The sequence below is a fragment of the Strongylocentrotus purpuratus genome, unplaced genomic scaffold (assembly GCF_000002235.5).
Source record: "Strongylocentrotus purpuratus isolate Spur 01 unplaced genomic scaffold, Spur_5.0 spur5_scaffold_14, whole genome shotgun sequence".
NCBI lineage: Eukaryota > Metazoa > Echinodermata > Echinoidea > Camarodonta > Strongylocentrotidae > Strongylocentrotus > Strongylocentrotus purpuratus.
The window spans coordinates 11,126,724-11,150,837 of NW_022145599.1; the positions used below are offsets into that span (position 1 = coordinate 11,126,724).

The 24,114-nt window shown below is 38.2% G+C and overlaps 1 protein-coding gene across 1 annotated transcript in view; it reads right to left on the minus strand.

Annotated features, from left to right (window-relative positions):
* Nucleotides 1–23,241: 23,241 nt before the first annotated feature.
* Nucleotides 23,242–24,114, minus strand: part of LOC115923726 — a 7,571-nt gene continuing 6,698 nt past the window's right edge. The window contains exon 5 of the mRNA XM_030984998.1: nucleotides 23,242–23,288. Coding sequence (XP_030840858.1) covers nucleotides 23,242–23,288 — 47 coding nt within the window. The remainder of the gene's footprint in view (nucleotides 23,289–24,114) is intronic.

Consider the following 24,114-nt stretch of genomic DNA (forward strand, 5'->3'; position numbering starts at 1 on the left):
CACAATATTTCAGAGGTCTTTTATTTTTGTATTTGTAGCGGTCACCTCTAAATCGAAGAGGGCGTCCAAAAAAGCGGCTCTTTTGACGAAATTTTTTATTTTATTAATAATATTTCAAGGAAAACTAGAAACACGGCCAAAAATAAAAATTTGCTTGTCGGGAAAATTTCCCAAATTCCCTACGGCCTATCTGCCCCTGGATGTTTCCTTAGGATACGTGTATCTTTTTTTTCTTCTACCAAACATGACAGTTGTTGTCAGAGGAGAACCCCTTTTTTAAGGCGTCGGTTAAGAAAGAGAGAGAGAGAGAGAGAGAGAGAGAGAGGGGGCGGGGGGTAAAGGGATTGACACCATATCAATTCAAAATTTTGATGATAAACATTTTATCCTAGCATTTGACGAACAATCTTCAAAAAACTTACATTAGCAAATTTTTCCCTTTTTATTTTACTAAATATTCTTTAATCTGGTCAGGGAATTCGAATTCTAGGGATGTGTTTGTGTGAATAAATATTCAATTTTCTATTTACTATAAATGTAGTTTTTATGTTTTGTTTAAAACAACAAACAAACCAATTTTGTGTATCATACCACGCGCCTGGTGATACAAAGCTCAAACATACACCCAACACCCATCTCCATATTAAGCAGTGTCTTCATGTATTATGCCTTAATTTCTTTCAAAATTCAGAACTAGTTAGCATTCTAAACACATCTTGGGAGTTTTTGTTCTCAATTTTTCTTTCAAATTTAAATAGTAGGGGTGGGGGACTTGTTTTTAAACCCATCCAGGATGACTTAAATCTAAAGCTGTCTGAAAAGAGTCAAAACACTCTGAGATGAACATTCCGTTTCTGTAGGAGTGCCGTAAGGGTCCATTCTAGGACCCCTTCTTTTCTTTATCCATATTGATAATTTTTGGTTACGAAGGGTCAGACCTTAAGTTGATGAAGACACCCTAAAACTAATGTACTTATGATTTGTCAAATCGAGCCCCGATTATACATGACATGGCTCCCATTCAACGATCGTGCGACGCATTTTAAATACGCTTTTATGTACAAATGTTTCATAATATGTATGAGTGTGTTGACAATTCCAATCATTTTAACACAAGATATGGAATTTAAACATCTTATTTTGTAAACCCCTAAGTTTGTAATATCTTTTTATTCACAAACTGTTTGGTGTAAGATTGAATGATTATTGTTCTCTAGCAGTGAGTTGATCATCTATACTATATATCAAATTCAATTGTACACTTTTATGAGTACTTATTTCATATTTTTACATGTATGATTTTGTCACCATTTTTCCCAGGGCTTCCTCGGAAGACCAGCTTATTGCTGAGTGGGCCACCCTGGCTAAATATATTGAAATCGATAATAAATAAGTGATACATCATTAACTGTCGGGGTACGCTTGGTGGATTTCATTCTCTCTCTTGTACCAGGTAAGCAGACAACCAAGAAGAGAAGCTACATCCCCCCAAACCAATTAATAGGTAATGATAATCCCTACCGAAATATCATTTCAGGAATAAAAAGGGATCAATATATTGAGCCTTAGCAACAATAAACAAAAATACAATTCATACACACCCACAACAAAAAGTGAGTCACCCTTACTCAAATTGATGAGTCACTGGTTTGTCCGTACAGCGAAACACTTAAAGGATCATGTGAGTCACTATGACTCGATACAAATGAGTCTTATTTATCTAAGAGACTCATTTGTATCGAGTCATAGTGACTCACATGATCCTTCAAGTGTTTCGCTGTACGGACAAACCAGTGACTCATCAATTTGAGTAAGGGTGACTCACTTTTTGTTGTGGGTGCATCATGACATAGACCCCCCTACTCCCTAGGCCTATCACACACATACCATACCATGCCAGAGTCACTGTCCACATTTGCAATGGAAAATATATCCTTAAATAACTTATTTTAGCGACGTAATCGGTGGTCCCGCTACCCGAATCTGAAAAATCTTCTTTGTACGCACTAAATTAAGCCTTAACTTGAGATTTATTTGTCACCCATACTGTCACGAAACAATCTTGAATTAATTCGTTTTACATCAAATAACAAGGATCTAGGAGTTTCGTTGTATAAAACAATGATGCAAGATCATGCATGTTTTCATTCGACACGGCTTCGTGCGATACAGTAGAATCTATACACTATGAACATGACTGACAATGAGAGCGGACAAAATATACAGTTCCTCAGGTAGACAAAGGAACATCCCATCACAGCTATTATGTAAAAAGGTGAATATGCATGTGACACCTGTTCTACACATTTTTACATAATAGCAGTAAGGGATGTTCCTTTGTCTACCTGAGGAACTGTATATTTTGTCCGCTCTCATTGTCAGTCATGTTTATAGTGATAGTTAAGTTACACACAGCCTCATCAACTCGAGTGCGGATATCGTAAAATGAACGCATGCATCATTTGTATAATAATCAGAAGATTCAGCCCACGAATCCAGTCATAAAAATCATCGTTTAAAACCATATGAATAATTATGCGTACCAATTTTTCACTAGCTGCAGTCAAAACTCTTCTGAATCCAAGATATAAGATGGCGACGTCGCGTCGTCGATCGGGAATTCAAATATGGCTCGAGAATGCGCATTTTGGATCACGTCACGAAAGCATGCGCGCGCATGCATACAGCCTCACTTTCAAGTTGACTCACTTTTTTCTTCTAAAATGCTCTTATGTCGATCTTGACTCATTTTTTACGACCATGTGAGTCAGTCGAAGCATTTTGCAAATGCGTCAGCTCATGATTGACACACTGGTGAAATATAAATGAGTCAATAGAGACTCATTGGTTGTTACTAATGAGTCAATTTACACCTGACTCACGAAAATTATGCTTAAATGTGTCAAATGACTCACTTTTTGTTGTGGGTGCATGTGCAGTAAGAAGCATGACATCAGTGGCATAAATGATATCAGCCAATGAATGTACAGGTAGTAAGAAAGCAGCCTGTAGGTCCCGTGACCAATCTCTGAGAACAAAGTTTTGAAAGTGTTTTTGTGTTCCCTGATGAATACCGAACAATTTTGACTTGGGCTGCCCCCTTGAAAATCCCAGGCATTTTCGTGAGGGGTCAACAAAGGTCATACAGGGTAGAAATTCAAATATATTCCAATCGTGTCGATATGCATATCAAATTACTCGTCCAGTCATAAGGAATAAAAAAATGTATAGTTTGCTATACCTCCGACCTTAAATGAGGGCGCTATGGTCAAAAACGTTGAAAGGTCAACACACTTTTGACTGGTGGTCAAATTCACCAACACAGGTAACCTTATCAAATTTCATATCAAATTACTCGTCTGATCATGAGGATTCCAAAAATGTATAGTTTGTTATATCTCCGACCTTAAATGAGGGCGCTATTGTCAAAAAGGTCAATGCACTTTAGACTGGTGGTCGAATTCACCAACACAGTTATCATTGTCCGATTCTTATGATTTTAGGGTCTTATAATATGTTTTCTGACATGGCAATTTCAACTATACAACTTTGAAAAGTAAAAGTGCTTACCTTGACCATGTACATTCAAATGGCTGCTGTTTCGGTGACAAACATTTAATAACTTCTTATCCATGGGTTTGAGGGAAATTTCAAGGTTATGGCAACCACTTTTGATTTTAAAAGTTGCTTATTTATTATCTAGGATTATATATATATATATATATATATCATTCATTATCTTGTATTATTTCATTTAAACTCTACTCTTCTACTTCTTCTCGTGGACTTCCTCTTAGGGGAGCCTTCCAAAGTTGCGACTGTGTCGCGACGCGTCGGGGCGCAGAGCAGGATATGAGAACAAAGGAGGCGCCTTTATGCGCCCATTAGCGCCTTTTTGCGTCGGATAGGAGAGGACTTCAGTTGGTTGCCAGCTCATTAAAATCTGGCTATTGTTTGGAGTCTCATTGTTACGAAATTACCCCGCCGGGGCGCGCCCCGGTGAAGCACTTGACATTTGTGAATGGGAGCTTAAACTTTGAATAGCTTTCGCGCCCTTTCGCGCCCGGTCCGGCGCATTAGTTATTCATGTAGTGCCCGCTTGTGTGTCGCTCTCGTCTTGCGAGATTTGACTCTGAAAAGCATTACTTTGGCTACTGATTTGTTTTAATATTATTTTACGTACATGACATTGGTTACAATGTTTGTTCTGATTGTTTATTTTCCTCTCGAAATCGGAGTTCTGTAGGCGTTAACGTTGGCATGATTGTTCATTTTTTCATCTCCTCCTGTTCTGTTCATGATTGTGTTCAATATACTGTATCAATTTTAATACAAATTGATTTGTTCACGAAAAAAACAAATTTATTTTTATACTTACCCCACTCTCTCTGACATTGTTTTCCTCGTGCATGTTTTGACACTTTAATTGTAATTTTATATTTCCTTATAGCGATGTTATCGCATGTTTCGATTTTCTTGTTTTTTTTAAAACAATTTTTGTTGCATCTTGTAAACAGTTCTGTCGTATGATCATTATAAATCATATAATTATATCATCAGTCTGTTATTTCAATACATAGGTCCTTTGAATCTTCTTAAAATTAGAGAACGTATTTTAAAATCCGTGATGTTGAAAATGATACTTAATCAAGAATGTCATAGTTTCTCCTTGAATTGGATTTAAAAAGCGTTTTATCTGTATTACGATTTTTTTAATGCAAATGATATCCGTATTGTCGGGAACATCATCAATATGTTTCGTTAGAAGGAAGACGCTCATTTTCAGAATGTTCTTTCTTTGCAAAACACCAATGTTACGAAGAAAATTAAATACACTGTACCCGTATCATCGGGGATATCGCAAAACTCCCAGGGAGATTATCAATTGCAAATCAACATAGTAAATTATGCCTAAATCGTAAGAATAGAGCATGCATTAAAAAAAAAGAGAGTTACCAGGAAATGATGTTTGAAATTTCACCCCAAACATATCTCAAGAAGAAATTAGTTTATCATTCTGTGTCAAAGAATTTTATCGAATATTTCTTTGCGACGAAGGGGGGGGGGGGTTACATCCGCGGCCAGTTTTAGATCTAGGTCATTGTTAAGAATAACTAAAATACGTATATATAGTGCTGAATAGGGGCCACGTGTTGTCGAAAGAGCGTAGTGCGTTCTAGAACATATACAAGCCATGGCAATTCGTCGAATTGCTCCTCGTAACAGAACTGTCTCACTGTCTAACTAAGGATCCATCCGGGGGATCCATCATGCACGTGTTGGTATCAAGTAGTAAACGGAATTAATAATGATTGCGTTGTTTTGGGACATTTTTTTCGGGGGGGGGGGCAGGGTAGCCCTTATTCTTCTTCTACTGGGTCATCAAGAAACACAAATAGTGTTGAAATTTTCCGCAATCCCTTTAGCGCCGAGGGTAGAAAAGCCTTTAGAAAAGTCAGCTGGACAATAGCAATTTAATGTTGGTCAAACAATCAGCGAGAAATACTGGGCAAACAGATATTAGCCCACGTCTTCAATATAACCATGGAATCCCGATATAACTAAGCACATGCTCACAATATGAATATCAAATCTGGCTATTGTTTGGAGACTCATTGTTACTGTCTGGTAAAGGGGTACTTTTCACGCACCAAAGTCCGGCTCGTCTAGTACACACAAATCCGGACCGTATTGACTTTACACACCGGACTTAGGGGACTGTTTTCAAAAGGAGGGAAAATGCATATGCGTACCCTACATAACATTCATTCGGGGTGGAGGGGGGGGGGGGGTGCGCTTAAAGGCGAAGCGCTTTTTGTGAATTGTGAATTTGTGAATTTGAAAAGCTTTCGCGCCCGTTCCTACGCATTAGTTATTCATGTAATCCCCGCGTGTGTGTCCGCTCTCGTCTTGAAAGATTTGACTCTAAAATTTTCACTTTGGCTACTGATATGTTTTATTATTATTTTACGTACAAGACATTGATTTAGATTGTTGTTCTGATTGTTATTTTCCTCCCAAATATCGAAGTTGTGTAGGCGTTGACGTTGTTATGATTGTTCATTTCTGTTCATTAATGTGTTCACTACTTGTATTATATTAATTTCTTCACGAACAAAACAAAAACGATATGTATAATTGTATTCCTTCTGTATGTTTTGACACATTATTTGTTTCATATTACATTTATTTTGTTCTGTCATCCGATCAAAATAGGTCATATATCTATATCATCACTCTGTTCTTTCTCATGCAAGATCGATTTAAAAAATAGAAACGTAGGTTCTCTAAATCTTCGCAAAATCAGCTATTGTATTTAAATACCCGTGATTTAAAAATGATACTTATAATCAAAGAGATTGAAATATTCTGCTTGAAATAAGATTATAGGGCGTTTATAAATATGTCATACAAAACAAACAAACATCTGCAAATTAAAGATATTACACAAATGATAGTCGTATTGTCGGGAGCCTGCATCATCAAAACGTTTCGGTAGATTGAACAATTCGAAATCGCCTATCTGTTCCAAACATGAAATTCGATCGAATATTTCTTCGCGAAGAAACTTTATTGGTGGTGTCATTTGTCTTAACAATTTGTTATCTTCAATGTTCGTGACGTTTTGACGTTTCATATTTGTTAGCTAGCGCTAGTAAAGTCTTTTGTTTTAACGTGCACTGTATATAGTTATAAGGCCTGAACACGTCATGTTCACATTGGGTGTTATATAGCATACGGATATTATAGTACACTAGCAGGACCCGTGGAAAATCCACGGGATTCTAGGAGGGGAGGGGGGAGGGGGGGGGGGTAAATAGAAAGAGGCCTATGAGGTTATGTGCAATCAAAAATAATATGTGATTATTTTTATATAGGGTATAGACGATTTTTATAATATACCCTGTTTGACCATGAATGGCGACCGTCATACCCGTTTGAAAGCATTGATTTGATGCAAGAACTGGTTATCACTGAGTAAAGTATTCTATAGTATTCTAGTATTCTAGTATTCAGCTAATGAGCTAGGTTATGTTTTTAAACGACCCGGGACCGTCTGATTTTCTTGTGAAAACTTTACTTTGACAATTGATTATCGACATTCAGCATACAACTATACATGGCCAGAATAATCACAATCTAAGCTCAGGTTTCATACCTCTATAATCACGAAACTATATTGAAATCAGGGCAATAAGAGCAATTTCAAAGTGTTATCGAATGTCGAGTCTACTCTATGTAGCCCAGCTCAGCTCACACACAGTCACAGTTCCGACAGTGCACGGCAGCAGTGCATGTGGCGCAATGCGCTGTCCGTGTGTGGACTCGAGCCTCAAGACAGCCAGCTTGCAACTGAACTGTAAGTTACGATGGAGTCCTTGTGAAAACTTTACTTTGAAGAATGATTATCACAATTCAGTAAACATGGACGGGATAATCACAAAGTTAGCCCTGCTTTCATACCTCTAATTCACGTTAACTATATACAAATCACAAATCACGGCAATCATAGAATGAAAGTCGCAAACCGACTGTGCGTGTGACATGAGCGTAAAATCATCGCATACACGTACAGGCATAGGCCGTCTGGCGTACAAAGCATACCCTATAGCAAGATCCATAACACGGGTAAGCCCAGCCCGTCAGAGCGTAGATTTACTACATCTCATCAACCGGGTGAGTCATCGGTTAATGTGTATTTCTCTGACACGCTACAAAGCATATCCTATAGTAAGAGGTCTAACTCGGGGTACGCCCCACCGTTTTACGATGAGATTTGCTACACCCGTTGATGCGAGTGGATTCTCGTCTATTATGTGTCTCTTCGTCTCTCTTTGATAATTAGACAAAGGGCGGGAGCACGCCTTGTCAACTCGCTCTCGCGGGTTCGTCGCCTCCTTGCAATCCACGACGCCCGCCGTGCTTTCGTCCGCCCGTCCTCCCCGAAACCCCGAAACCGCGTTTAACGGCATTGACGTCGATCGCGGGGTCGAGGTGGCACGCGGGTTACGGGAGACAGGCCTCGTGGAATTGTGCCACCGTTCCCGCGCCACGGTGGAGGCGAGCGGGGTCGGGGAAAGACGTTTTTGAGGAACCGTTTTGCCCCGTTTTAGACCCCCCGCGGCGATTTTGCGTATTAATAATATAGACTAGCAGGACCCGTGGAAAATCCACGGGATTCTAGGGGAGGGGGCCAAATAGATAGATAGAGGCCTATGTGCTATCCAAAAAAAATTTAGATTATCTTTATATAGAGAATTTTTATAATATATGCTGTTTGACCATGAATGGCGCATCGTAAAACAAACTATGTCAGATATGATCTCGATAATATTTGCATTATTATTGTTGTGATTTCAATGTAGTTTCATGAAAAGACTACATATGCAGAGGCTTGGATTATGATTATGTTGGCATTGTTCACAAAATGTGTATAATTATTTTCAAAGTAAAGATTTTACGCGAAAAATCGGACGGTTTGTGCACAAATTGACTCGACTGTTTGTGGGACTGTGAGCGCAGAATCCAGTGAAAGATTTTTTTTTTTCGGGGACTCGATCTATATCAAATTTTGGGAAAATTTTGGGGGGCTACTTTTTTTATCTTTCGGGGGCTCATTTTTCTTGGGCTAATTTTTCATTAATTCATTTAAAGATGCAGTTTGTTTAGTTAAGTAGCGTAGTGTTACGTACAAAAAGGCATACTTTCTGCGTCAAGTTTCTACGCCGAAAGTACGCGAATTTTGTTAAACATATCAAATTGTTTGCGTCCATCTTGCGTTCTTAATTTTTGCGTCCCTCAGGGTATAGTAACGTAGGCCAGCGTACTCTCAGCTCAGCGTAGTTGGTACGCAACTCAACTATGGACCCCACGCCAATTAGTGATCGACCTGCCAGTGTCACAAATAAGGCATTAAAAATATGCTCATCTGACCGTTATTAAATGCCTAGAACCCCTGAGCTTTCGGGGGTTCAGCCCTTTGTACCCGTGGACACCACGCCTGCACTCAAATGGCTTTGAGTTACCTGACCCCCCCCCCCATACTTTAAAAATTGATTTGATGCAAGAACTGTATCATACTAAAAGTATTATCATGTTTTTAAACGACCATGACGACCGTCTGATTTTCTTGTGAAAACTTTACTTTGAAAAATGATTATCGAAATACAGTATACAACTATACATGGCCAGAATAATCACAATCCAAGCCCAGGTTTTATACATCTATTCACGAAACTATATTGAAATCGGGGCAATAATAGCAATTTCAAAGTGTTGTTTAGACTCTCCTCACACCACGGACAGACCTGGCTACTCCGGTCACCGCTACTCCATGCTCACACACTCAGCTCCGACAGCACCGCCGACAGCAGCGCTCAGCTGCCGTGGCAATACACTGTGGACTCAAGGCAGTTTGCAACTGAACTGTCACGTGAAGGCGTACTATCACAGATCTATTTGCGCTATTCTTGTTGTGATTTCGATGTAGTTTTCATGAAAAGACCTATAAAACAGAAGCTTGGACTATGATTATGTTGGCATAGATCACAGAATTTGTATAATTATTTTCAGAGTATAGATTTTACGTGAAAATAGGTCCATGGTTTGCGCCAGTTTTCGCAATCGCCTCAACTCGAATCGACTGTGGTGTGTGCATGTGTGTGACCTGAGAGCGTGTAATACACGTACACTGTGGGCGCCTGGCCTACAAAGCATATCCTATAGAAAGACGCATAGCACGGGTCAGCTCAACCCGTTGAGCGTACATAATGGCTACACCCCATCACCCGGGTGAGTCATCTGTTAATGTGTGTTTCTCTTACACGCTACAAAGCGAATCCTATAGCAAGAGGCCTTACTCGAAATACGCCGCAATCTTTACAATGAGACTTGCTACACCCGTTGGCGCGAGTGGATTCTCGTCCATCGTGTGTCTCTTCGTCTCTCTTTGATAATTAGACAGAGGGCGGGTGCACGCCTTGCCGACTCGCTCTCGCGGGTTCGTCGCCTCCTCGCAATCCACGACGCCCGCCGTGCTCTCGCCCGCCCGTCCTCCCCGGCACCCCGAAAGCGCGTTTAACGGCGTGGACGTCGATCGCGGGGTCGACGTGGCACGCGGGTTGCGGGAGACAGGCCTCGTGGAATTGTGCCGCCCTCCCCGCGCCACGGCGGAGGCGGGCGGGGTCGGGGAAAGACGTTTTTGAGGAACCGTTTTGTACCCGTTTGGACCCCCCGCGGCGATTAGTGGTATTAGTAATATAGACTAGCAGGACCCGTGGAAAATCCACGGGATTCTAGGGGAGGGGGCCAAATAGATAGATAGATAGAGGCCTATGTGCTATCCAAAAAAATTAGATTATCTTTATATAGAGAATTTTTATAATATATGCTGTTTGACCATGAATGGCGCATCGTAAAACAAACTATGTCAGATAGGATCTCGATAATTACGATTTATTTGCATTATTATTGTTGTGATTTCAATGTAGTTTCATGAAAAGACTACATATGCAGAGGCTTGGATTATGATTATGTTGGCATTGTTCACAAAATGTGTATAATTATTTTCAAAGTAAAAATTTTACGCGAAAAATCAAACGGTTTGTGCACAAATTGACTCGACTGAGTGTGGGACTGTGAGCGTAGAATCCAGTGAAAGATTTTTTTTTTCGGGGACTCGATCTATATCAAATTTTGGGAAAATATTTGGGGGCTACTTTTTTATCTTTCGGGGGCTTATTTTTCTTGGGCTAATTTTTCATTAATTCATTTAAAGATGCAGTTTGTTTAGTTTAGTAGCGTAGTGTTACGTAAAAAAGGCGTACTTTCTGTGTCAAGTTTCTACGCCGAAAGTATGCGAATTTTGTTAAACATATTAAATTATTTGCGTCCATCTTGCGTACTTTTTTGCGTCCCTCAGGGTATAGTAACGTAGGCCAGCGTACTCTCAGCTCAGCGTAGTTGGTACGCAACTCTACTATGGACCCCATGCCAATTAGTGATCGACCTGCCAGTGTCACAAATAAGGCATTAAAAATATGCTCATCTGACCGTAATTAAATGCCTAAAACCCCTGAGCTTTCGGGGGTTCAGCCCTTTGTACCCGTGGACACCACGCCTGCACTCAAATCGCTTTGAGTTACCTGACCCCCCCCCCATACTTTAAAAATTGATTTGATGCAAGAACTGTATCATACTAAAAGTATTATCATGTTTTTAAACGACCATGACGACCGTCTGATTTTCTTGTGAAAACTTTACTTTGAAAAATGATTATCGAAATTCAGTATACAACTATACATGGCCAGAATAATCACAATCCAAGCCCAGGTTTTATACATCTATTCAAGAAACTATATTGAAATCGGGGCAATAATAGCAATTTCAAAGTGTTGTTTAGACTCTCCTCACACCACGGACAGACCTGGCTACTCCGGTCACCGCTACTCCACGCTCACACACTCAGCTCCGACAGCACCCCCGACAGCAGCGCTCAGCTGCCGTGGCAATACACTGTGGACTCAAGGCAGTTTGCAACTGAACTGTCACGTGAAGGCGTACTATCACAGATCTATTTGCGCTATGTTGTGATTTCGATGTAGTTTTCATGAAAAGACCAATAAAACAGAAGCTTGGACTATGATTATGTTGGCATAGATCACAGAATTTGTATAATTATTTTCAGAGTAAAGATTTTACGTGAAAATAGGTCCATGGTTTGCGCCAGTTGTCGCAATCGCCTCGACTCGAATCGACTGTGGTGTGTGCATGTGTGTGACCTGAGAGCGTGTAATACACGTACACTGTGGGCGCCTGGCCTACAAAGCATATCCTATAGAAAGACGCATGGCTACATCCCATCACCCGGGTGAGTCGTCTGTTGATGTGTATTTCTCTTACATGCTACAAAGCGAATCCTATAGCAAGAGGTCTTACTCGGGATATGCCGCAGCCTTTACAATGAGACTTGCTACACCCGTTGACGCGAGTGGATTCTCGTCCATCGTGTGTCTCTTCGTCTCTCTTTGATAATTAGACAGAGGGCGGGTGCACGCCTTGCAGACTCGCTCTTGCGGGTTCGTCGCCTCCTCGCAATCCACGACGCCCGCCGTGCTCTCGTCCGCCCGTCCTCCCCGGCCGCCCCAAAACCGCGTTTAACGGCGTGGACGTCGATCGCGGGGTCGACATGGCACGCGGGTTACGGGAGACAGGCCTCGTGGAATTGTGCCGCCCTCCCCGCGCCACGGCGGAGGCGGGCGGGGTCGGGGAAAGACGTTTTTGAGGAACCGTTTTGGCCCGTGTTGGACCCCCCGCGGCGATTTTGCGTATTAGTAATATAGATGTAACTTTTAAAAGCACTTTGTTTTTGCAACGCAATGACAAAAGACAGCTCTTTGAGCAGCTAATAGTTGTTGCGCCCATTGTTCCGCTCATAGGCGGCTATTCCCAATTACCGGGCATTATTTGTTATTGTATCATTAGTAAAGTTTATTAATCTATTCATGTTTTCTATTTATTTATTTAGTTTTGGGGAGGGGGGATGTCGTATTACGAATTCATGACCCTTATACATAATGACCATGTTCTCAAATTACGAATAGCGGTCTTCATGAATAGTTGTCCAATGAATTAGCGGTCCTTATAACTAGCGAGCGGAGCCCTCCTGATTGACCTCTGCCATTTTGGTCCGGCCGTTCACTTCGCCGCCCCCCCCCCCCTCTCTCACACACACACATATGTGTAGCTAAACAAGAATCTATAGCAAGTCGGACAATTATAGCGATCAAACAATAGTCGCGTGAAATCCTGCCACGGCATTCTATGTTTTTACCTTTAGAGCGAACTTTTCTTTTGTATTCGCTCCATAGAACTCTACTTTATCTTACAGCGAGGTGAAATGAAAAGAGCGTCATCATGAGTAGATCTATTGTTTGATGTTATCCTTCTTCTCCCTAGTTAAGCCAAACCTTCAATTTAGGCCTATCCATAAAAGGTAGCTTCCTGTACCGTTCGCTTTTTTTCTTCCTGACTGCTATATAAAGCATGTGTATGCTCTGAATTAGGCAAACAGGGGACCGGCGGGTTTAAGATCCTCTCCGAACGAAATGTAATGTTGAGTTATGCCTTACAATAGCATATCGACTTGGTTTCTAACCAGGGAGCTCCCGGTTACGAGCTGCTCTGCTCTACCACTGGGCTATAGCGCCTCCCTCCTTTTAAAAAGATCGTTTAAAATTTGCCGGTTTTTTTTTTTTAGAATAAGAATCAAAACATGTTTGGTATGTTTTTTGTATCTGTGCATTAAGATTTCAAAATTTCACTTTCGCCACTTAATTATAAAAATCTACGAATAAATGATTCGAATGTTGTGTCGAATGATTAATTATCATCATGAACTGATTAATGTTTTGTATTGCATTTCCAATTGCTGCTCAACTTTATCACCATCAGGCTACACTTTTTTGTTTACATCTTCATGACACACATGTTTTATAATCTCGATATAGTTCCCGGACTCTTTCTTCTATTTATTCCACTTTTAAAAAGAGCTATGGAATTATTATGATTTAAAACGCCTTTTGGACGGGCAATTTTCGAAGGCATATCTCGGGCGTGAAATCCTGCCACGGCATTTTATGTTTTTTTTTCCCTGAGGCCACTTAACAAAATATACATGTTTAGCGTCCCCGCCTGCTTCCTTTTTGGGGGCCGCCTCCTATTTTTTATTTTTGGGGAAATAATATGAAAAACAATACTAAAATGGATCTATTACTGGTTTTTTTTAAAAGTTAAAAGATGTCGGCGGCCATTTTGAAAAATAGCCCGACTGTCAGGGAAAATGTACCGAGCGGCCATTTTGAGCGGTCATTTTGAAAGAAAAAGAAAAGAAAAGAGAGGGCCTCCTCCTTCCTAGTTTTCGAAAAAACAGGACACTAATAAAAACTCTTTTATTTGGCCTTAGAGCGAACTTTTCTTTTGTATTCGCTCCGTAAAACTCTACTTTATCAAACAGCGAGGTGAAATGAAAAGAGCGTCATCTTGAGTAAATCGTTTGTTTGATGTTATCCTTCTTATCCCTAATAAGCAAACCTTCAATTTATTAGAACCAAGTCATGGGAGAAAAAAAAAAAAGGATTAGACTGACAAAATATAAATTCTTCCAAGCTCAGGCTGTGGCGATGTGCAACGCGTAGCGTGAATATGAATGACGAGAGAGAAAGATCATTCCTTTGTCCATTATACGACGCTAGAATCATATCGCGATGTGGGAATTATACAAATATGTTGATAATCATTCAAATTACAAACATACACAAGCGACCCAAACAGTAATCAATTTGCCGACTATAACCGCATACATGTAGTCATTCACATCATTCGTCTTTTATTTTTTGTTGTTGGGGACAATTAAGCTCGCAATTAAACAACCATTAATCGTACATAGTCATCTTTATTTCACATTTCATACAGTCGTCACAAAAATTAAAAGGAGGCGTATTTAACCCAACAAAAATAAATCATAATGTATTCTGATCAAGATGAACGAGTGTGTTGATTGCCCCCAAAACAAAGACGATCCCACCAGAGAAGTTCATGCTGTGCTGTAGTAATGTACATCGCAAAGCTTCGCCACAATGATTGGAAAGGTAATACCCCGCCCGTTACGACGCAAAACGGCGCGAGAAGAATAGATCGCGACGCGAGAAGAATACATCTTTTTTTTTTTACAAACAATGGAAAGTTTATCAGAACGAAAACCGGAGGAGGGGAAGACAGGCTTTGGCCGACAAATACTTTCTGTATATCAAGTTTAAGCTGTACCGCGCATCACGAGCGAGAACAATGACGGGAGAGATAATCTTCCATCGCCTGGTGGGGCGCAAAAGGGCGCAAGAAGAATAGAGCGGGTTTATACTAACAATAGATGGTTTCTTTTCATATGCAAGAATCAGGTGAGGGTGACTATTGCGCCCCTTCGCGCCCCTTTGCGCCTCAATGCGTCTCTTGGGACGCCACTGTTCTATTCATCGCGCCCCGACGCGTCCGGGCACAGTCGCAACTTTGGAAGGCTCCCCTTATTGGAGGCCATTTTCTTCTTTCTTTCTTTTTTTCAGGTCAATTGCATGTATACTCTAAAAATTAAAAACTGTGATATTTGGTGTAAGTATTAGCTTGCACTTGAATCGAGCTTCATCATTGTCGTGTTGATTTTTTTTAATGATAAAGTGGCATCGTCAACTATGGAGGCGATTTTCTTTCTACTGTTTAAAATGTTTGTTGTTGTTGTTGCAATTTAGCATTGCACATTGGCCTTGAATGGCGGAAATTGTTTGTGAATAATTGATACACATCACTTTGCCTACGTTATTATTTGCTTGCGCTTTCTCAACACTGCACACATCAGATTATGATCACCTACTTATCCTAATCATAGTAGAGTTAAATTCGGTTTTCAACAATTCGTCGCTGTTTTCACGAAGTGACGGTAGTGAAAAAAAATTGCATTCACTTTGCGTTACGATTTTCCTCACTACCGTCACTTCGTGAAAATAGGGATGAATTATACTAATAGCGGTGTTCATAACATGGCTCATTGCATGGATAATGATGATATGTGTATGTCGTGCACGATTCATTGCACTTTTGGTCGCCATGGCGTTCATTCTTTCTCATCTCGTTTTTATTTGTTACCAATGCTGAGAAATAATGATTCATTTGGGCAGGTTTGCAGTTCAGTGGAAGATTCATTTTTAGGGGTATTTTATTTTAATTTTTATTCTTGGAGGGAGGGGGGTAGCTATTAGTAAAAATCGAATCATATTATTTGTGTGCGATATTGAATTAAGTGGAAAGGATTGAAAACCCCAATACTTTGACGAAACAATCTCCCGGACATAATGTCGATAGTCAGAGTATATTGATGAGCATTAATCAAACGTCCTCTATCACTAGGTTGTATTTATTTAGAGTGTATTTTCGGTATTTATATTTCCAATGTTCTTCACAGAAAGACATTAGAAGTTAATCGAATATTTCATGCAGCCATGAACCCATAAATGTACAGAAACTGCTGTTTGGAAATCGTTACTCTTTGCTAGCCTTCTTCAAACCGCATAGCATTATTTGGTTTCAATACATAATGCACAATCATTACAATGGATTCTCTTTTTTAGGTGTAGCACATACAGTATAATTTAATTTCACAGCAAACAACAACAAAGAAATGACAGCTTTCTTGAAAGTTTTGCAACAAAATGCTAATATTTAAATTCCCAAAGTCATACTTGTAAATGTAATGTAGTCTTGACCGATGCACATCAAGGCCTATTTCATCCTTACGAAAGCACTATAATACATCCTTTCATCTGTATTGTCAAAAGACTATGAATGCATTTCTGTTCATTATGATTATATAAATATTTCAAATACAGTTACACATTAAAGTTTGGCACTCTACAGGATACGTATATAAAATTATATATATCAACGAATCCCACTCAAAACATTCAACAAACTGATGAAGGTATATTTATGTTCACACAGTAAACTATTTCAGAAGATTAGATCTCCATCATCGTCAGTAACACCTATGAACAACAAGTTTGAAGGAAATAAGTTATCAATGTCCTCGAATGGTAGAAATTGTTTTTGAATAATTGATCAACATCACTTTGCCTACATAAAAATTGAATCATATTATTTGTGTACGATAGGTGATTAAGGGGAAGGATGAAAAACCAAATACTTTGACGGTTTTACAATATTTCGATTTGCACTGTTTGCCTTAATATGTGATAGGATAAATCTCCCGGACATAATGTCGATAGTCAGAGAACATTGATGAGCATTAACCAAACTTCCTCTTTCGTGTATTTTTGGTATTTAAATTTCCACTATTTCTTTACAGAAAGACATTAGAAGTTCATCGAATATATTATACAGCCATGAACCCACAAACATGACGAACAAACTACTTTTTTGAAAATCATTCCTCTTTGCTATCCTTGTTTTTATCAATAAAATGAAATATTATATACAAGTATTTTATTTGATTAACACACAATTAGATCTTCGTCATCGTCAATAACACCTATGAACAACAAATTTGAAGAAAATAAGTTATCAATAAAATGAAGTATTATGTACATTTATTCTATATGATTAACACACAATTGATAGTGATTTGTATACAATGTCTCTAATCGGTTAACCTAGGTGAATAATTCGATAATTCAAGTGACATTTCTGCATCCTAAAAAACTGTGCGATATTGTATTCAGATTCTGTATACGCTATAACATGTGACTATATATATTTGTCATGCGTTATTTGGCCAAGATAGAAAAATCTTGTAATGGAAAGTTCGATAACTAGTATTCGAGCAAGCATGATAATAACCTGAAGTATGTATTCCTGTTGCAACTATTGACTCCTTCAATTTCTCATACTACCCTAGAGCAATAAGGATCTGGAATCATCTGCCAGGGTCAGCAGTCAATGCAACAGGAATAACCAACTTCAAGGAGGCTACTCTACCCTCCATCAAAATGATGCAGCCCCATGTTGGTTCCCACATCATATAAGCTTACTAGCTTGGTTTTTACTTGCACTGGACTTAGCATATTTTACTGTAAATTAATGAGTGCTTTGTCCACACACCATTCCTGCAATTCATGACACTCCTTGTAGTTACTCGCCTCACCTACCATCCCAGTATAGCTTCCTGAGTGTGCTGCCAAAGGGATTACCTAACCAAGTACCAAGTACATTTACCATGCATACAGACTTGTAACCAACTGTCGGAATGTTGCGGTTCGCATCTCGAGGTTTACATGGTTCCATTACATTATATATTAAAAAGCAAAACAGACTATAATAGGATCATATCAATCAAAAGCAAAACCTCAACAAGTCATAATGTATAATATAAACAAGAAAGAACGTATACTTTTTAATTGTCCTCTAAAACAACTCCCGATAACTTCAACAATAGCCTATATATACATTCTAGAAAATATAGCCTGCAATAAGTACAAATCGCTCTCGATAATGTGTAGCCACAGCGGGGCGCGTATTTTTTTCCCACTTGAGCTCTGGACCCCCAGTATGTACTCATTTGAATACAGCCAATCAGAGCTCATCTTGTCAATAACAAGCTTTACGCGTGCTAAAGATGCGAAATTCAAAACTGTGCGAAGCTCTGGGCCTGGGCTTCACACACCTCCACACAGCGCCTTGCCTTTATCAGCACTGATGCATGGTGTGCGTGCATAGGCACAGGCTTGCAAATGTTTCATTTTAGCTCTAACATATCTACCTTTAGCAAATTTATTAAAGATCTACAAATATCAGCTTATCAAATTGCTGTGAAAAACTGTTATTTAGCACTAAGTTACAATTACTCTATCAATCAAGGATAGGCCTTTCTCGTCATCGAAGCCACTATATATTATATAATAAATTCTCAACCGTAAAATCTTTAGAAATGAGTCCCTATAATATAGTGGCTTCGATGACGAGAAAGTCCTATCCTTGATTGCTAGAGTAATTTACATTCAGGTATAGCGCTTAGTAATAAATTTACACGGCAACTTCATAAGCTGATATTATATTAGAGCCTTTTAGAGGTGTAAAGATCTATGATAAATTCTCAACCGTAAAATCTTTAGAAATGAGTCCCAATAATATATAGTGGCTTCGATGACGAGAAAGGCCTATCATTGATTGATAGAGTAATAGTAACTTAGTGCTAAATAACAGTTTTTCACAGCAATTTGATAAGCTGATATTTGTAGATCTGTAGTAAATTTGCTAAAGGTAGATATGTTAGAGCTGAAATGAAACATTTGCAAGCCTATGTCTAAAACACGCACACCATGCATGCTGATAAAGGCAAGGCGCTGTGTGTACGTGTGTGAAGCCCAGGCCCAGAGCTTCGCACAGTTTTGAATTTCGCATCTTTAGCACGCGTAAAGCTTGTTATTGACAAGATGAGCTCTGATTGGCTGTATGCAAATGAGTTCATACTGGGTGTCCCGAGCTCAAGTGGGAAAAAAAATTACGCCAGCGGGGTTATATAGGCCGGCATATCCAAAGTGCTGAAAAGTGGAAATTATTACAATTCCAAGATTAAGTTTTCTACCAGCAACATTTAACAAAGTAATTGATCTTCAATTTGTATGTAAAATTTGGGTGAATGGCCCGACCCCCCCCCCAATTGTCTTATAAAGCTTTGTTTATACCCCGTTCAAACATAGACACCGTTTATACTACGATGAAAAGGTAGCCGAGAGCGTGGTCAATCGGGGCCAATCGTGGGCCAAACGTGGGAGGATCTCCATGAGCGTGGTTTGGTCGACAAGCTTCATGCTCTCCCAACGCTTATTTTGAAAGTGCACAAATAAGCGTAGCCGGGTCGTGGCCAACAAAAAGCTGGTCAAAGTCTTATTAAGAAAGTAGTGGGAACGCCATTATTCCCGTTTGGAAATTACATATCACAACTGCATATTCTGAGATTTTCATGGTCGCAGCTACCATTGTATGGCCGAAGGCGCTATTTGAAATTTTATCAAAATTTACAGGGAGCACCGGTAAATTTTGATATTCAATTTTTCTCGAAAGCAGAAGTGTTTTAGGGGCTAAATTTTCTAGAGCTTATAATACATCCTCAGGGGCATCCAAATATTTCAAAATTTTAGGAATCGCTATCCGGCCATTTTCAACATTTTCCAAAACTTTGTATTAGGCTACCTTTAAAGAAACCAAAAACGGTTTTTCTTCGGTGGTTTCCCATGTCATATCTTTCATGACAATGTTGACTGCGCTGAATCAAATAAACAATAGACCTCCGGGCTCTTTTCTATCAAATATCGATCATGGATCTACATTAGTAATGATAAATCGAAAGGGTGTGCTAATCTCATTGGTTTCTTTGATCTCGAATGATCGGCTGCTTTGATCGTAGTTAGTCATTACAGCGATGCCTTTGTGACTGCCTTCCTTCGTCCAGTAGAGGGTGCCATTGAAGTACTTGATATATCGCAGTTTTGTTTGCTCTTCATCGCCATCGATGTCAGGGTCATTCATGTAGTCTGTGAGCTCGTAAGCATCTTGTCTGCCTACGTCCTTGTAGAAAGTTTGTTCCTTATCATAGTCACAGAAAAATATGCGTCGTGGATCTCCTGCCAAAACAAAGAAAATTGCAAATCTTACAAGAAAACAAACAAATATCTTCTTGAATAATTCTAATCATTAATTTAATAAAAATGTAATAACAAAACACACACAACAATTGATATCAATTAAAAATCATATTCTGAGAAGACAAGACAAGACAAAATTACATAGAACTTGAAGATACTACGTGGTATACCTGACGTATTACATTTGGTCAGGTTGAATAAGTTATACCTTTCAGTTAAGTTCGATTCATTTCTATAATTTTCTCCTTTTTTATAGCCCATGGTATATTATAAAAACTATACAGTAACAAGAAGGACGTGAAATCATACATATTTCTAAATATTTGAATAGCTAAATTTGCCAATGTCAAAACTGTCTCCACGCGACTATTCAAAACATTGATATAATGCTTTTAAATGAAGGTAATATAATGATGAGGGATTTTATTATCACATCAAAAAAGTCATATTTCCATTATGAAATGAAGGGAATATCGCGATATTGTAATACAAATGCAAAATAATTGTCTTTTCTTGATAAATCCATAATTTTGCATTCTAAAGACCTTCATGAAAAATCGATCCGTCTTTCCACGTACACGGATGATGTCAATGACCCTTCTAAATAAGAAATACGTACACGGCTGATGTCAAACTATGGGTAATAACAGTGGAGCATCAGGGTCGTCAAGTGTGACATACTAGTGCTGTACAAGAACACACAACAACTTTTATAATTTTCAGCGCTTGGCAATCACATGATTATTGCATTGTATTATATATCTTGTGTTTATCCTTTTATTAAACCATACCGATGCATTGTGTTCAGAATTATAAAGAGTTGATGGCTATATACCCCCATCAAAACAACTCTTGGTTTCCCCATTTATCATTTTCATTCTCCTATCAAATTCATCTCTTTGTCAAGGTTCTGAAATGCCTTAATATTTGAGAATCGTTATAATGTTTGTTACCTAAATAATATTTCGAAAAAGTTCATGATAATTTAGCGTATACAAAATAAATAATAATGCAAATACCTGTTTCTTATGAAGCACTTTACAGTATTATTATTACCCCAGTAATTGAATTATATCACCATTCAGCAGAATATGGTACATATTCTCCACTCAATGGGGGCGTTAAAGTTAGTCGCCTACATGCTAATTCAACCACAATGACGTACCGGGTACCCATTAACACCTGAGTGGAACCATGTTTAGATAAACTCTTGTTGAATTCTGATTCATTTATCTGAAATGACATGTCATTTTACTGAACCCTTCTAAATATGAAATACGTACGGCTGAGATCAATGCTCAATCCGCTGATTTTGGATAGATTGGCGTTAGAGTATACAGTCTCTGTGCTTCCAGATCCATTAAGAGATTTGCGTTGGATGTCGTTGTTCATTGACCAATACAAGAATCTGCAAAATCAAGAGTGTCCTGTCAAAATATATCGATATCGAGAAAATCAGAAGTTGTCATGACGTCATCCTGTCACCAACATACCATTGATAGAATGAAAGATATCGTGAATTATCATTTGAGTAAACCTGGTGTGAGATATCCCTAAAGTAAAAAGTCAAGTATTGCGGTGGCGCAAAAACGCCTCAGTGTTGAAAATCGTTTATAATAAGGGCAAGCCTCGCACTTTACTGTACTTGCTGCAGTTCATTTTTATTGTTTGGATTATTGTTAGGACTATTATTATTATTATTATTATTATTATTATTATTATTATTATTATTATTATTATTATTATTATTATTATTATTATTATTATTATTATTATTATTATTATTATTATTATTATTATTATTATTATTATTATTATTATTATTATTATTATTATTATTATTATTATTATTATTATTATTATTATATAATTATTATTATTATTATTATTATTATTATTATTATTATTATTATTATTATTATTATTATTATTATTATTATTATTATTATTATTATTATTATTAAGATTAATATTATTATCATCATCATCTTCATCGTTATTATCATGTATTTGATAAACACATAGTCACATAAACACTGAATACAAAACACCAGGAGGCTTTCAATTGACTGTATGTATAATCATGAGGGGTACTACTTGGTAGGGTCTGGGTGGGTCAATTAACAACCCACACCCCTCCTTCTGAACCAACAGTATGATGACGTCATAAACTTACCCCTGTTCCTCATCCACCTCCAAATGCCTAGGGTAATTGTTATAAGTGGTTACAAAGTTTGTCTCACTCCCTGGAAAAGCGCTTCCTTGTCCAATATCCACAGTTGTTATTTCCTGTGACACTCTGTAGGCGATGTACAGAATGCGTGATGATTCAGCTATCGCAATTCCTCGGATCCCTGAGATTAAAAGAAAATCAGGAAATCGAAACATCTGGAAATGGGGGGGGGGGGGGCTCCTAATTAACTATTGAACAAAAATATTTGGGGGGGGGGTAAAGATTCCAAATAGATACACAAAGTAATAGCAATCAATAAACTAACACACAAACAAACAAAGATTGCATGGTACATAATATAACAAATCTGTATACATTCAATGTTGGTTGATATCCATATCATAAAGAAAATATGTTTTGGAATCAGCTTTATTTCGGTGTCATATTGTGTCAGATTCTTTGAACAGTTTTATTCGTATATAATAAGATTCTGTATGTTTGTATTATCATTGGGTAGAGAGCAAGTTTATCGTCTTTATCGTTTTACGTCTGAGTGTATTTCAAAGCTTTACTAAGGGACATTTTCTATGCCGTACCTTTATCGCTTTCAGAAGTGACTTCCTCTCTGTTTCCACCATCCGCATCAGCACGATAAACTCGTTGTTCATCAAAGTCAGTCCAGTAGATCTTCTTCTCCACGGAGTCATAGGTAATATGACGGGGTTCTTTAGTGGATGGAATGACAGTGAAGTCTAGGTCATCTTGTAGATCTGCAACAAAAATCTTGTCCTCGGTTTCTAGGTCTGTCACAAAGATCTTTGCAGTCGATTCTAAAATAAATGGGTAAAAGGAAGGTAATGTTATTCAATAACATTTTGATGTTTCTCTTACAATAGATGAACCGAATAGATCTGTATATCAAGACATATGAAGATAAAGAAATAGGCAAATCAATTATTCAAAGAATATACGTTAAGATTGCTCTCTACAGAACCAGGAACAAAATGGCTCAGTTCTCCCTCGAGGTCTTAGTTTTATGTTAGAAGAGGCTTTCTGTCTACATTTACACGTTTTTTCTTCTTCAATGTTATCTTTTAGACTTTTTAATGATTATTTTTTATCTATTAATCTAATTCTTAGTCTTACTTTAAAATCTTTAAAATTAAAATTAAAAAGAGTAAAGGCCACCGCACACTGTTTTTACCATCATCCAGCGTTACGATTTTGAAGAAAAATACAATTATACTGTATTAAATATGGAAATCTAAAACAGACATCATGTTTCTGGTTTAGGTTCAAAATGATGATAAGAATACTAGCAGCAGGAAATTTAGTGCATTTAAGCTTTTTCGTCAGAATGAAGGGCAAAACCGGCTTCAAATCGTAGACAATGGCACTTCTAGTCTGACGTCACTACGATTCTGAGAATTTAAATTTGATTAATTATATGACTATTCATAATGTATTTATGGGAAATAACCAGCATTTCAATGAAAAATGCCCTGAATATAAATTGCAACTATGTGCTCCTTCAATTGTAAATAACAATGCCAACGTACAAATAAATATCTGTCGTTCTTCCTTCTTGAGAGGTGGTAAAGAGATAATCAATTAAAGGTACACCCTTAAGTCACATCAAATCAATGTTAATGCTCATATACAATACCTTAACAAATCAAAGGCAGTATGCCACTTCTCGAATATAAAACAATTCTGAGTCACAGAGGGATCGAATGA